Source organism: Mustela putorius, unplaced genomic scaffold, assembly GCF_011764305.1.
Source record: "Mustela putorius furo isolate JIRA1106 unplaced genomic scaffold, ASM1176430v1.1 tig00003854_pilon_pilon_pilon, whole genome shotgun sequence".
Taxonomy (NCBI): Eukaryota; Metazoa; Chordata; class Mammalia; order Carnivora; family Mustelidae; genus Mustela; species Mustela putorius.
In genome coordinates this window covers 6,023,487-6,038,625 of record NW_025422006.1, presented here as the reverse complement: position 1 = coordinate 6,038,625, position 15,139 = coordinate 6,023,487, and the positions used below count along the sequence as shown (strand labels likewise).

The following is a 15,139-nucleotide window of genomic DNA, read 5'->3' as shown; positions in this document are numbered from 1 at the left end:
GAGGCAGCCGCTGACGGAGGCGCGACGCGCGTGGGATTGCCGAGCACCCTTGGGAGGCTGAGGCTGCGGGCGCCGGGGGATCCGTGAAGACGGCGGCGGCACCTCCCGCCGTCTCGGAGCGCACGCGGCCGCCGGGGCTGCGGGACCGAGCAGCGCTCCGCCCGCCGGCCGCCCCGGAGCCGGCCTCGCTGCCCCGCGGTCCAGCGCCCCCTGGCCCGCTGCCGCAGCCAGCCCGCCTGCTCTCCCTGGAGCCCGGGACATGAACGGCTACGGCTCCCCCTACCTGTACATGGGCGGCCCGGTGTCGCAGCCGCCGCGGGCGCCCTTGCAGCGCACGCCCAAGTGCGCGCGCTGCCGCAACCACGGCGTGCTGTCCTGGCTCAAGGGCCACAAGCGCTACTGCCGCTTCAAGGACTGCACCTGCGAGAAGTGCATCCTCATCATCGAGCGGCAGCGGGTCATGGCCGCGCAGGTGGCGCTGCGCCGGCAGCAGGCCAACGAGAGCCTCGAGAGCCTCATCCCGGACTCGCTGCGCGCCCTGCCCGGACCCCCGCCGCCGGGGGACGCCGCCGCCGCCCCGCAGCCGCCGCCGACCTCGCAGCCGTCTCAGCCGCCGCCGCCGCCACCGCGGCCCGCCGCCGAGCTGGCTGCGGCCGCCGCGCTGCGCTGGGCCGCGGAGCCCCAGGCCGGGGCGTTGCAGGCGCCCCTCGCCAAGCCAGGTAAGAGTGTCTGCGGGGCGGGAGCCGGGCGCGGCGCGTCGGCGAAAACTTTGCAGCGGCCGCGGCGGCTCTGGCTGGGAGGCCCGCGGGAAGCGTCGGGCCTCACCGCCCCGCTCTCGCCGAGCCGCTTCTCACTGTCCGGGCGCAGGCCGGCCTTCGGTTGGACCCGCAGCCGGCACAGCCCAGGCACCCGCGGGCAAGGCGCCTCGGGCGAGGCACACGGCGGGCGAGACTGGGCGTCGGGCTCGCCAAACGCCTTCCCCGGGGGAACGTGGCCGCCGCCGCCGGTAAATAAGGAGATCGAAACACGACCAAGTTAAAACCCACGCGGGCACACAGCCCACGGCGCGGCCGGGCTTTTCTGGCTGCGGCCGTAGAGGGCCTTGCCTTGGGAGGTTGGGACAGACAGGGGCAGGTCACTCTAGGCTAGGCCAAGGTTTGGCCCAGTCCGAGCTGGGCCTGCTTCTCTGGCCCCAGGAAGCTGGAGTGAACCCGAAGCCTTTCTAGTAAGGCGCGGACTATGGCTTCCAGCTTCTTGTGATGTGTGGAAGGAAGCCCTATTTAGAAGCTCAGTGAAATGGACCAGAAAGCTTCCTGAGCTGGTATGGGGGACCCCAAATCTGGCGCACCCAGCTCTTACAGATCTCGGATCTTTGAACGCAGTTTCTCAGACTGCCCTCAGCGGTCTCTCGGGTCTAAAGAAGTACAAATGAGACTTGTCATCCGGCAGGGAAGAACAACTCTGTCCAGAGCTTTTCCAGGGGTTCTCAGTTCTCCGGGCCATGTGGGCCTCTTGCTAACAAGCGGCAGATTGGGAGCAAGGGCTCTCTTACCTCCCCTCCAGTCCTCTCCTCCTCTGCGGGGCTACTGTAGAGAGGGTGGGTCTCACACCCCCACTTCCCTGCTTCCATCTGCTGCCTCTCTCCGGGCCACAGACCCTGGATGAGTCTCTTTCCTCCTGGGGCATCTCTAGCTTGCTGTCCTGCCTAGCACAAGTACTCCTGTGATTTTAGGCTCTTGGAGTTCAGTGGACACGTATTTGATGTTTCCCTTGGAACCGACCTGTACACAGGTAAAAAGCACATCTTCCCAGGAAGGGGAGTAGGGGCTATAGTGAAATTTGGCAAGCACAGGCCCTGGAAGGGCCAGAGGCCTCTTGTAGGTGGACCTCTGATAGAGCTTCTGGTTACACCACCTTTCCCCCCAAAAAGACATTGCCCTTGGCTTCTGGAGACGCCTTCAGGAGCAGACTCACTGCTAAGGGGATAGGCAGCCTGGCTGGCACAGGTCTGTCGGCTGTCCTGTTGCTCAGTTACGCTCTGCAGACTTGAAGCCCTGAGAATATCTATGTGAAGAGGAGAACTGGGCCTTAGTGGACGGAGGACAGTTTGCTGAACTTGGATTTTGTGGATATTTAATCCAAAGTAGGGTATAAGCATAAGTACCAGTAATGGACGGCCCCCATCCCCCATGCCTTGGCGATCTTTTGTCCGTCTCCTCTCTTTGTATTTATACATTTGCCGTAGAGGCAGGGGAGGCGAGGAGAAAGAGGGTCACAAAGATTCTTTTCGCTATTCTCCTTTAAGTGAGGGCAAGTAACCAGGACGGTTGTGTCTCAGTTCCAGAAGCTGACCCATGCCAGTAACTTTTCTTAACCTTTCCGTTTCCAGTTTTCCCTGGCTCCGTTTCCCCAGCAGCCTAGCAGGAGTCAGCGAGTCTGTCCCCTTAGTAGGATTTTGCAGTGGCCCGTCTGCCGTGGGAGGGGGGCACCCAAGGGGGGGGCACCCCAGGGGCATTGGGTTCTGGAGTCTTTGTCCAAAGGGGATTCTTTCACACCCTGTGGTCTTCAAACCGGTCTTTGGGATAGCCAGAGTTCAAGTTTTCTGAAGAGTCGCAAAACCAAAACAACCTGGGGGAGGAGGGGTCGTGAGAGCAGGAAGGAAGGCCGGCAGGGTAGTAGCTGTAGTAGTGAGCTTTGGGGGATCAAAGAGGGAGACGGAGACAGATTTCTACTGGAGAAACCAGCCCTGGTGCACTCCCTCTTCCTCCAAACCAATTATTTGGGGGATGGCCTGAGCCTTCTGAATCGAAAACAAGTAATTGAAAAGACCAGGCTTTGGGGCACCCGAGCATCAGGAACTAAAAGCCCAGTTTCCAACTACTCATTCCTCGGACTCCGTACTTTGCACATTCATTTATATAACTTTTGCTCTCTTCTTTCAACGGGTCCGACCCCGTAGCTCCATGCTTTTAAAAAGCAGCCGACCACCAATCCAAAGGTAGGAGCAGGCAGGAGAAGAACAGATAATGCTTCCCATTAGGAAAGCAAGCCTACAGATGGACCCGTTCCATGCATTGCTCCATATGGAGGAAGCCCATTTGGGGTTTAAGTTAGGGAAAACTGTCTAGTGTGGAGACCGGTTGCTGTTTGTATCGTGCCTTTTTGCAGCTCCTCTTGTAATGTATTTGTAAGTAACATACTTTGCGAATTCAGTAGCCTCTCGGATACTCCTGGACAAGTAGCTCTCTGCATTTAGAGAACTAAGAGACGCTCTGTTAGAATAGTAGGTCCACGTGTACTTAAGTTCACAGACCATTAGGCACCTCCATGTCTCCTGGTGCATTATAGGCCTGTGTTTGTTGTGATATCTGTGCCAAAAATGCCGCTGGTTCTTTTTGCAAAGGACCTCTTGAGTGCATAGCTATGGGCACAGAGGCTTTTTTGCTGCCGGGTACAAACACAGGTGCACAAACTCAGGAGTCTCTCCCTCTCCAGAAATCTTTGAGAAACCCGCCCGCCCTAGAGAAGTGTATGTTTCTTGGGCACTGCTGGAAGAAAAACATCCACTGGGGGAGTGACACGGTCACACCACAATTCAGTTGTGTTGCTGAAAGAAATCTCTATCCCAAAATTCCGCTTCAGATTCTCTAAGGGAAGGGGGGTTATTTTATCTAACAGCGGAGAACGCTGAGCATCCCTGTCAGTATGGCCATGGCCTTCAGGAGACTTTGCACACTCTAACGTTATGAGTTCCAGTTCCGGACTGGAGCGTTCTTTTTTCCTTCTGGGTGTGCATTTCCCATGCTCCTTGATTATCGTTTAGGACTGACCTCATAGTACTCGGTTTTGATTGAGCCCCAAATTCTAATTTAAGCTTCTTTGTACCACTGACTCACTTACTCTCCTAAATTCCCTCTTTGTCCTCTTCACTCTCTCCCCCTGCCCCCTCCCTCATGAAAAGCTCATGGGAAGTGTGAACCTTCTTCAGCTCTTAGTGTATCTGAGTCAGCAGCTTCAACCAGCCAAGCCAGCCTTTCAGGACCTGGGCTCAAGAGCCGAGGCAAGTTAAGGGTCACGACCAAGGTGAGGAGCTTAGGTTACAGTCCTGTGCTCTCCTCCCTTCCCCCAGCCAGAAGCGTGTCCTCAGTCCCCCCAGGGCTGTGCAAGGAAAGACCTGTGGCTATAGAGTCTTCCCACATTTGTCTACACAGTAAGTAGGTGCACAGGTTCTTTGAAATGCTCTTAAAGGAAAAAGAAATAAAAAACGGCATAATTGCTTAGGAACCGAACAGGATCAGAAAAGACAGAAGGAGCTCCTGTTCTGTGCGTTTCTCCTGAATAGTAGGGAGAAAGGGACAGTGTGGAAAGCTGTCTTTAAAAATGTTACCTCTTGCTGGACTCCTCTTAGCAGCTTAATGCTGGCTCGGTGTTTTTTTTGCCCCAGCTTGATTGAGTCCTGTCCCATCTGCTTCCTAATATTTAATTTTACTCTTTATGTATGTATGTATGTATTTGAAGAAGAGACGGACGCACCTGCAAGTGTAGTGATTGTTGCCGGATCCCTGGTCCAGGCTGGAATAGGAAACTCTGGTGATCCTAGGCTAAAAGAAAACGAAAAAAGTGGGAAAGACTTTAAAGTCATTCATCAAGCCTAGTTATGAATTTACATAAAAGCGGGGAGGGGGGGGTCTGGTTATTGAGGACGGCTTGACCTGGGGCGAGGAGCCCGAGTCACAGTTGCCCTCTGAAACTGGAACACCGACCCACCGCAGAGAATCTAGGGGTCCCCTACTCCTGGTCCCTCGCAAACCTTTCCCCGAGGCTGGAGCAGGAAGGAGGGGGGTGGGGTGGGGAGACGCAGGGCGCACAGCTGGGGGGTGGGAATGAACTTGCGGTGGGCCCGGGGCAGCGTCTGGGAGGAGGCCCCCACCCCGCGGCACCCGTGCCTGCGCTTTCCTCTCGGAGGGCAGCGGAACGGGCACCCCAGGAAAGGTGTGCGCAGCGGCGGCGGCACGGCTGCCCTGGGCCGCTGTCCCCTAGCACCCGGTCTGTGTCCCGGGGACACTGCAGGCGGCGGCTCGGCCCGCTCCCAGGCCAGGCGCACCTTCCCGGGCTGCCTCCAGGCTCACGGGGCGGCGAGGGCAGGGCCCGGTTGTTGCGCGCGCGCCGCCCCGGGCAGAAGCCGGCGGCCCCTCCGCGCGCTCCCGCTCGGTCCCTGCTGCCGCCGCGGCTTCGGTGGCGGCCAGACCGACCACAAAAGCGTGCGCTCAGGCCAACCAAAAATAGGATGTCACTATGGCCCGGGGCACACTTCGACTGAAAAACTTCCAGTACTCCTCTGAAGTTCAGATTTAACCGGGCGTCCCGCCGTTTTGTCCGGCAACCCTAGGCCCAGGCAATCCCCCCTCCCCAGCCCCAGTCACCCCAAGGGTGCCCCTGGGGGTGGGGTGTCTCCAGTGCGTCCACCAGCTTCTCGCTGTCCGTGGGGGCCCTCCTGTCCCTCTGGCGGCGCCAGGACAGGGCTGGCCGGAAAGAGGAGCGCGTCGTCCGGGTCTGGGACCCGCAGGTCCGCCGCCAGCCAGGAGCGAACCCCCCCACCCCAGCTCGCTCCTCTGGGTTATAAATCTGGCGGATAGCCGGGCTCAGGACTTACACAACCAACTTTTCTTCTCCCTGATGGATGAGCTCCCGGGTTTAAAAGATTACAGTAATCACAGGAGGACAGTGTAAATCGAATCCGATAGCAATAACTTTCGGGGAAGGTCAGGCTCAAGTGAAATGTTACCAAGCAACAGGCATTTTGTTTGCAAAATACAATCAAAGAGCACTGATGAGAAATTCTTCCTGCCGCCAGTCAGCACTTTCTGCTAACAGCTTTACAGAGAGAGAGGGAGTACATCTTCATAAATCAAGGTCCGGGCAGGACTTGGAGCCCCTTTCTGGAAATGTTGCTCCTCTTCCTGATGGTGCGTGTGTGGAGGTTGGAGCTCCTCCTCGGCTTGCCTGCCTGTCCTCTCCCTCCGTCCTCCGTCCTCTCTCCCTCCCCTCGTGTCTTCCTCCTTTCTTGAGCTTTTTAACCTGCTCTGGCGCCTCAGGTCTCGGGATTGCCACCCTGCGTCCCACGTGGGCCTCGAACTGGGCTCCCGTGCGAGCTCTTGGCAGAGATGGGGGCCTGACGAGTGAACAGCGGGTCAGGTTGTCCTAGGTCCTTCACCCTGGGATCATCCTGTCCCTCTCCAGTCCCACAGGCTCCAAAGCAACTAATGGGAAAGGAAAACCTGTATGGGTTTTTGTTCCCTTTTGACTTTATCATTAAACAGCTCTTTTAAAAATGAGCACAATCAACTACCGACTCACCAGTATTATGGCAAACGGAACGTTCAGAATGGGTCAGTTCTGTACTGAATCTCTAATTTCTTTTTTGGATGGCAACGACTAGGCAGGACTACATTTTATGAAGCTGGGATTAGGCTCCTGCCCCCCTCCCCTTTAGTACTTTTATTAGTTCTATGTGTGTTTGTTGCAACCATTGTCTCTACGCGGGAATGTTTACAGCAGTATGAACTCTGTGAATGCGCCCTAGTCCGCCCAGCTGCTGGCTTTTGAGTTACTGGCTGTATTTCAATGTAAAATTTGACCAACCACACAGATAACGTGGAACTTTTACAGAAGAAGATTTATACTGTGAGCGTCTCAGGGACCAAGAGGCAATGTTTTGATCAGCTCTGTATCATCTTACATAATACATTGCCTGGGCACGTAGTAAGAGATGTAAGGGTTTTTGTTAAATGGATGGATGAATGAATAGCCAGCTGCATTTTTATCAGTTCTGAATAAACTTGGAGATTTATAGATCATTTTCCTCCTGCTTCTTGAAAAGTGCTCCTGAGTCACCGAAGGGTTCAAAACGAAATTTTTGCAAGACCTACAAAGTCCACAGTTGTGAGTCTTATTTCCTTTCTATACCAAGGTTCCCCCCCAAATATTGATCCCAAGGAAGCACCCCTTGTTGTTAACGATTTTTTAAAAAGCAAAGCATGACAACTGTGTACTTTTCACAAGTCCCCCCACCTCTCCACCCAGGAAGAAAAAGAAAGATTTTCCACTGATACTCATTCCTTGTTGTACTTAAGATTTCCAGCCACTCGGGGTTTTTTAATGAGTCAGCACTTCCAGTGTGAGATAAAGATAACAGAAAATGTAAAAAAGTGTGTCTCCGATTAGCGTTCTGACATCTCTTCTAGAAGCACGGTCCTGCTTGGGCTCCTTCCTGTCATTGCTGTAAGATTTGTGTGCTTGGAAAACCACCCATCAGGGAACAGTTAGAGGTGTGTCCCCAAAGCTCGTCAACAGTAGAGGACATACAATCCATGTTCCAAACTGTGTGACATGATTTCAGAAGGAAAAAAAAAAAGTTCAGTGACTTTTGTACTAGGAAACATTCCTCTCTATACCAATGCTTTTGTATTTTCACTAAAGATAATATATTTTTTAAAGATTTTGTTTATTTATTTGACAGAGATCACAAGTAGGCAGAGAGTCAGGCAGAGAGAGAAGGAAGCAGGTTCCCTGCTGAGTGGAGAGCCCGATGTGGGACTCAATTCCAGGACCCTGAGATCATGACCTGAGCCCAAGGCAGAGGCTTTAACCCACTGAGCCACCCAGGCACCCCTGGGTTTTGCAGATATAATTGAATAGAATGGATAAAACCCACCACATACACGTCTGAAAGAGTCTCCATTTTTATGTGTATGTTTATTCCACATATGTGGTAGGCTTCCGCAAAATATTTGAAAAGAATACCTAGTTTTTTTTTAATATGTGACTACATTTTCGCATAAAAACGTCTTCTAAAGGAGGAAAGATTTTGCAAACTGTAGTTTTAGATTGGAAGTTACTTTTGCGTGTTAAGTTTCTCTCCCTTCTTAAAGTCGTTAGTGAAAAGGAAAAAGAAGTCTTGTAGCTATCTTTAGGCTGATGTATGTATTTTCTGAAGTTGGTCGTATTATTGTTGATAGAAAAAGTTTCCTTCTTAATCAAATATCTCCTTCTTTTACATACTTTGACCCGAGTGAAGGGTTTAGTTCCTGGGTGGCTAGGAATATTTCTCTATCATGAAAAATATGAACTTGAAGAGTGAGTAGTAAGATTTTTCAAATTCCTGGATGTTTAAACATGAGAAACAGCAGACTGTATAACTTTGAGTAGGGGATTTGGAATTTCCCATGAAATTGGTTTCTTTCTACTTTTTGGGTAGAAGGTCTGGGTATCTGCACCCATATTCTAGGGGTAAAAATGTTATCAGTTGGAGTATATTCTTACTCTCTATGTTCCAGGAATTAGTGTGTCAGTTTCAAGAAGAAAGAAGGTAAAATGTCTGGGGGACCATTTCCCTTTTCATCTGTTGGTTGGCCGTGTCACATTTCTGTATCTAGAAAGGCCTTTGTGTTTCAAGACAACATGAACATTTTATAAAGTTCATTTTTAGGGGGGGGGAACCTTAGAGATGTAAAGCAACACCTGTTATTAAATTACATTTTATCGCTGGGCTCGAAACCCACCCTCTATAATTACTTGTGAAAGTCTGTATTTATAGAATAACGTACAGTACATCTAGTTTAGGTACAACAGGTCAACCACTAGTAGGTCGTGCCACAAAATCGCGTGGGCTCCAAGCTCTGCCCTTCAGAAATGGTGCTGGTGAGGAAGGATTCTTGGCACAAGGTGAGAGGCTAGTCTACTCTTGCCCAGGTTCGCAACCCCAGCAGCCTGGGCAGGGGACAGGGATCCTGCTCCCCGGACAGCCTGGGGCAAGACTTTATGGGCTGATTCCGAGCAGGAGAGCATTGGCTGTGCCCCATTCCTTGGTTCCTTCAAGGTCTCCTGTCCTCCCTCTGAATGTGGCATGAAGAGTCCTGAGCTCAGGTGCTTGGAATGTCCTGAATTTGTAGATTTGATTCCTGGGACACCCTGTTTGCTTTCTTCACCATGTGGCCCTAGCCTGGACACCCGGAGTGGCCAGCCTGACTGAAACCTGAGAAGAGAGCCTGGATGAGTCAGCACCACTCCCAGAGAAGCAGCCAGAAGCACGTGCTGCTCCCGGCATGCCACTGTGGCACTGTGGGGTTGGGGGAGGGCAACCGGGAACCAAGAAAATCAGACAGGCCGGGGGTTTTTTGCAGGCTGGGGGTTCACAGCTGGTGAACAAGCTGCCCATATGCCATTGTCCTGTGGCCTCTTCTGCAGAGCAGGAACACAGGTACCAAGGTAGAATCTTGCATCCTCAGATTCAGCGTCCTGTCACCCAGGGTCGAGGAGACTGGGATAGTGTATCCTTGGCCATTATGGAAAAACGGTGGATGTGTCCGATTTGCCAGAACATCGTCCTCTAGCTCCTGTCTGGCCAAACCTTTGCTCTTGGAATCACTTTCTTCTGGAGCCTGGCATGTTTTGTGAAACAGTGAATTTGGTGATAGACCTCAACACACTTTCCATAAATGGAAAACTTATTTTCCATTTGGCAGCTCATACGGGGTGGGAAAAATTATATCATATCATATTATATTTCATTTTATTTTTAAGGTAAACTCTACCCTTAACATGAGGCTTGAACCTGGAGATCAAGAGTCAAGTACTCCACAGGCTGAGCTGGCCAGATACCCTGGGAAAAATGGTCTTTTAGCATAGGAAGCCATTCTTAGGTTCACTCATTTAAAAAACAGCTAGGTTTTGAGCTTCCTGGCTGTACTTACATACCTTTTATTTCCTAGAAGAACCAGTTGTTTCTCTTGCTTTCCAAAAAAATGTCACCATCCCTTACACTGCGGTGACACTGTGTGTCCTATTTCTTTCTCTCTCTTGTTTTTAATTATGGTAAAATATACATGCAATAAAATTTACTATCTTAACTGTTTTTAAGGGCACAGTGTAAGGGGACTAAGTACATTCAGAGTGTTGTGCCACCACCATTGTCCATTTCCAGAACTTTCTCATTATCTGAAAGCCTGTGACACAGTAAGTCCCAGTCCCTCTTCTCCAGCCCTGCTGACCACCATTCCACTTTCTGTCTCTGTGAGTTTGTCTGTTCTAGGGACCTCGTCTAAGTGGAACCCTAGAATATTGTCCTTTGTGACTGACTGACTTCACATGGCATATTCTCAGGGTTCATCCCCATCATAACATGGGTCAGAATTTCATTCCATTTTGAGACTAAATAATATTCCACTGTATATACGTACCAGGTTTTCTTTGTCCATCTGTCCATCCGTGGACCCCTGAGTTGCTCCACCTTTGGCTACTGAGGGTGATGCTACGATGAACCTTTGTGTGCAGTACGCATCCTGCTGGATAGGAAGCAAGTTCTTTCCTGGCTGTGTTTGCTCTTCTCCTTGTACGAGCATCTCCTCTGCCCAACGAGCTAAGTCCCCCCAGGTGGGGACCAGTCTTAGACTTCCTGGTATTTTTCACCTCCTTTTTTTTCCTGTTTCCCTGAGTATCTTGCCTATTACAGGGATGCAAATACTTGATACTGATAAGACTAAGTAAAGAAAGCTTAGAGGTACACAGTATTTAAAGCACAATTTTATTAGTTTAATATTTACCTGGGGCGTGTCTTTGACTTGTTTCCCCAGGCTCCACTGAGGAGGGGGGCGAAGTCCAGTCGTGTGTTGAGGCCGGTGCTGGGTGAACACACAGTCTCTGTCCACTCATTTTCCAGGGCTTAATAATCGAGTAAGCGCTAGGAGGGACGGACGGACCGGTCAGGAGTCGGGATAACGTAGATAGGTCTGCCGATTAGAATGTGAATCTGTGGAAGCTTTTTTGTTGTGGCTTTTCTCTCTTGGACGAAGAACAAATACCTGTTCGCTGAGGAGATGGCATCAGGGTCCCCTGTCCTGGGGAGTTGCAGAAGGGAAGCTGGCAAACTTCTCTTACAAAAATAGGTCTTGAGCACGTCCCAGAGGGGTTGCAGAAAGCAAAGTCGGCTTTGTATTTGTGGGCCGAGGATGACCCCTGCGGAGAAACCTTGTATTGGAAAAAGCGGTAGTTGACTTAAAATGCAGATTTGGGTTAAGTGTGAATTTATACCAGACTTAAGACTGCAGGTCGTACTGATAAGAGTTTAAGCCTGTTTTTTAAAATGCATTTACCGTTGCCAGACACATACCGGTTGCTTTGTGAAGAATCAACATTTTGTTTTTCCTTCATATTGAAAATAAATCCCACATTAGAAGAATGTTCCTAAATGGGCCTTTGTTTAAGGCTTTTGAAACAAACAACAATACATTGGAGGAGGGAGATTTTTGGAGCTGCAGTGATGAAATGTCACCGCTGGCTTTCTAAGTACAGTCAGGTGTGCCCACAGGGAAGGCGACAAGGAAGCCATTCAGGCTGGGCTGTAGAAACAGGCTGACCGAATGTTTACAACCTGACAACTGGGTCATTAATAATTTTCATCTTTAGATCAGTTACACTGGCTCTGAGTAGAGACAGCCAGTCAGTGTTTTCAAAAGGATAAAAATCTACTTGCATCTAGTGTGCCAGTAGAGAACACGTCCTTTTATTATAAAGGTCTGTTGGCATTTCCTACTGCAAGCAAATCCAGGCTACTCCCTTCTGCCTGCTTGGCGCTGTGATACCAGCCCTTTGCGGGGACAATGTCTTAGGTCAAAATGCTAAATTTGGAGCTGTTCTGGTTTTCAGCAAATCTTCCAAAAATCTTGGGACGCTCCCCGCCGCCCCCCCCCCGCCTTTTGGTATAATTCAAGAAGGTGTCTTTCAATCCTTTCCATGAACCTTACTAATAAAACAGTTCATGAAATGGTTTTACCTCTTTACCCCTACAGTCCTGGAGTTAGGGGCTCCTTGTTTCATGGGTGGGTCATGTCCCCTGTGCAGTTTGACAGATCTCTCCAGCCATTTCCTCCCTGTCCTGTGACCTACCCTGCCATTCAGAATTCACAGCTGGTTTTGCTTGACCCTTAGTGCAAGGTGCGGGGAAGTCAGGTCTGTCACTCCCTGGAGTGGCTTTGTAAGAAAGATTTCAATGAAGAGAGGCCTCTTCCTGGCACTTCTACTGATTAGTTATTGTACTAGGTAACCCGAAGAAACATAGGACCAGTTCACAAGACCTGTGTAATGCAAAATCTGCCTATGGGAAATGCATTTATAATGTGAAAATCCCCTTCTATGGATAAAGGGTCCTGCACCCGCTGCTGACGTCCCTGGGTAACACCAGCCCCCTCGTTCGCAGAAAAAGAACCAGGAGACAAACCTGAGCTCATTTTCCCGTTCTTCCCTGGGCTGTGTTGATCCCTAAACCTGCAGAGGTCCCTATTTAGATCGTGACTGCTATGACAGCTACATCTTTTATGGTTATAGGTACCAGATCCCTGTCCTGTGTTCAAGGCAAGCCTCTCTGTGCACCTCAGTCTGAGAAATCATTCCAATTTTTAGATTTTTATGTAGTCTGCCCCTCCCCCCACATTGGCCAAGGAGATGGTTTGGATTCTTCTTAAAGGCTTTCGGAACAGGGGGTGCCTGCCTCGCTCAGTCCGAGAGCCTGTGACTCTTGATCTCAGGGTCATGAGTTCAAGCTTCACATTCGGTGTAGCGATGACTTAAAGAAAGGACAAAAAGAAAAGGAAAGATAAAGCAAGGCTTCCGTGTGTTGATACCCACCCAGTGGCATCCGCCCTTCCAAACGGGCCTGTGTGCGGCTCTGCCCCAGCTCATCTGTTCCTCTTCATGCACACCGGGGCAGGATTAACCCAGCTCTTCTCTGCTTTTCAGACTTGACGGAAGAGCGGCTGGGGGACAGCAGCTCGGCCGACAACACGGAGACCTTCAGCGACAAAGACGCGGACCAGAGGAGCTCCCCAGATGTGGCCAAAAGCAAGGGCTGCTTCACCCCGGAGAGCCCCGAGATCGTGTCCGTGGACGAGGGGGGCTACGCGGTGCAGAAAAACGGAGGCAACCCGGAGAGCCGCCCGGACAGCCCCAAGTACCACGGGGAGCAGAACCACCTGCTGATCGAGGGCCCCTCGGGGACCGTGTCCCTGCCCTTCAGCTTGAAGGCCAACCGGCCGCCCCTGGAAGTGTTGAAAAAGATCTTCCCCGCCCAGAAGCCCACGGTGCTGGAGCTCATCCTGAAGGGCTGCGGCGGGGACCTGGTGAGCGCCGTGGAGGTCCTGCTGTCCAGCCGCTCCTCTGTCGCCGGGGCTGCCGCGGACCGGGCCGCCGAGCCCGAGGGGCTGGTGCTGCCCTCCAACGGCCACATCTTTGAACACAGCCTGAGCTCCTACCCCATCTCCTCCTCCAAGTGGTCCGTGGGCTCGGCCTTCAGGGTCCCGGACACGCTGAGGTTTTCGGCCGACTCCAGTAACGTTGTCCCCAGCCCCTTGGCCGTGCCCCTACAGCATCCTTTTCCCCAGCCGCCTCGCTACCCGCTGATGCTGCGGAATACTTTGGCCAGGAACCAGTCGAGCCCCTTTTTGCCCAACGACGTGACCCTGTGGAACACCATGACCCTGCAGCAGCAGTACCAGCTGAGGTCCCAGTACGTGGGCCCCTTCCCCGCCAACTCGGCCGGCGTCTTCCGGAGCTCGCCGGTCCTCCCCGCGCGCGCCCCGGAGGACCCCCGCATCTCCATCCCCGACGACGGCTGCCCGATCGTGGCCAAGCAGCCCCTCTACACCGAGGAGGACTATGACGAGAGGTCCGACTCCTCAGACTCTAGAATACTCAACACGTCCTCCTAAAGGCCGCTCCCTGCGGGGCGGCGTGACCAGGTGACCTTTTCTGTGCATTCGAACCCCGGGCCCGTCAGGAGAGGCCGCTTCTGTGTCCACCCTTCCCTTCTGTTTGACAAAGTGACTGTGCTTGATTCTATACCTTAGCAATAAAAAGCATAACTTATTTAATTTCTTGCACTTCGTTGGGAAAAAAATGCCAAATAGCTCTGCTCTGTGGCTTTAGTGCTGAATGTTTATTGTCAAAGAGAGTCTGATGCTAAGAATAGTCTTGGGAAAGCCGGGTCCAGCGGCAAGGTTTATTTGGGGAGGGAAGGCTGGGGGCCCGCTTTGCTCCCAAACTCGACCCGGAATGTCCGACAAAACAGTATACTTGAATGCGGTTTTGTGAAAGAGGATTCCTCAGGATCTGTAAAAACGGAAGCAAGCGATTTCGGTTGCAAATGGACCTTATATTCTTATGCTAAAATTCCTTCTTGCATTTTAGAGAGACGCTGCACTTCAGGAGGGAGTGAACCGCTCACCGTGCTTATGTAGGCTCGGACAGTTTTCAGAGACAAACTCCTTTAAGAATTCTTCTTTCCACGTGGCTGAACTGAAACATGCGTGATGTCCGTGTAAAGCCCATCCCAGCTGTGAACTGCATGAAATGTATTGTGAAATGAACACAAGGTTAAGCTTTGTCAGGTGAATGTAGCATGCTGAGGGCTCTAGGAAAAAAAAATAATAAACTAAGGAGACGATCTTCGTTTATGTCATTTCTGCTTGTGGAAAGAGGATCTCTAAAGAGAGCAATTTGATGTAAAAGCTGCTTCCTAGCACATGGATCGGGGGGCCCAGGGGTCTGTTGAATGGGGACATTTCTTGAGAAATATGAATGAGAGTTTGGGGGCTGTGTTCAGAAAGAGGATTTCCTGTTTAAGAATAGAGCTCAGTCCAGTCCCTCCACACCTCCCGCTGCTCCAGCAGATGCGTCGTGAGGGCCTCGCCTGTGTAAGAGAATGCTTTTGGTCTGCTATTTCCCGAGTCCCCTGTGCGCCAGTCCGAGCTAAGCAGGGATGATCGTGGAGAGTCCCATTCAAAAAAAGTAAAAATGAAACAATTTGCACCGTGAGGCGCACGTACTTAGCACTGTGCCCGACACAGAGAAAGCGCTTGGTGTGAGTGAGGATTGCTTTTAATCGAGCTCCCTAGCTTTTGCATTCGTGATCCGATTATTTTAAAAAGAGAGTTTTCAAACAATAATGCTCAGTGGTGCCCCACTATAGCCACTTCTCTTGCTACATCTGTTCTTCAAAGAGCCTGAAGGCAAGGATGACCCCTTAAGTCACGGTAAACGTACAAAGGTGGAAGGAAAAGGAAAGAGGATGCAGAAGGCGCTCCCAAGG

At 51.6% G+C, this 15,139-nt stretch overlaps 1 protein-coding gene across 2 annotated transcripts; it reads left to right on the top strand.

The window, feature by feature from the left end:
* The first annotated feature begins 259 nt into the window (after positions 1-259).
* DMRT3 (doublesex and mab-3 related transcription factor 3) lies at positions 260-14,486 on the top strand. 2 transcript variants are annotated; one of them, XM_045065050.1, is made up of 3 exons: positions 260-719; positions 12,793-13,790; positions 14,239-14,486. In XM_045065050.1, exons 1-2 carry the CDS (start codon positions 260-262, stop codon positions 13,758-13,760), a joined length of 1,428 nt encoding a protein of 475 aa, XP_044920985.1. In that variant the 3' UTR covers positions 13,761-13,790; positions 14,239-14,486. The 2 variants fall into 2 exon arrangements, with proteins under 2 accessions (XP_044920985.1, XP_044920984.1); XM_045065049.1 differs by having other exon boundaries at positions 12,793-14,486.
* The last annotated feature ends 653 nt before the right edge of the window (positions 14,487-15,139 follow it).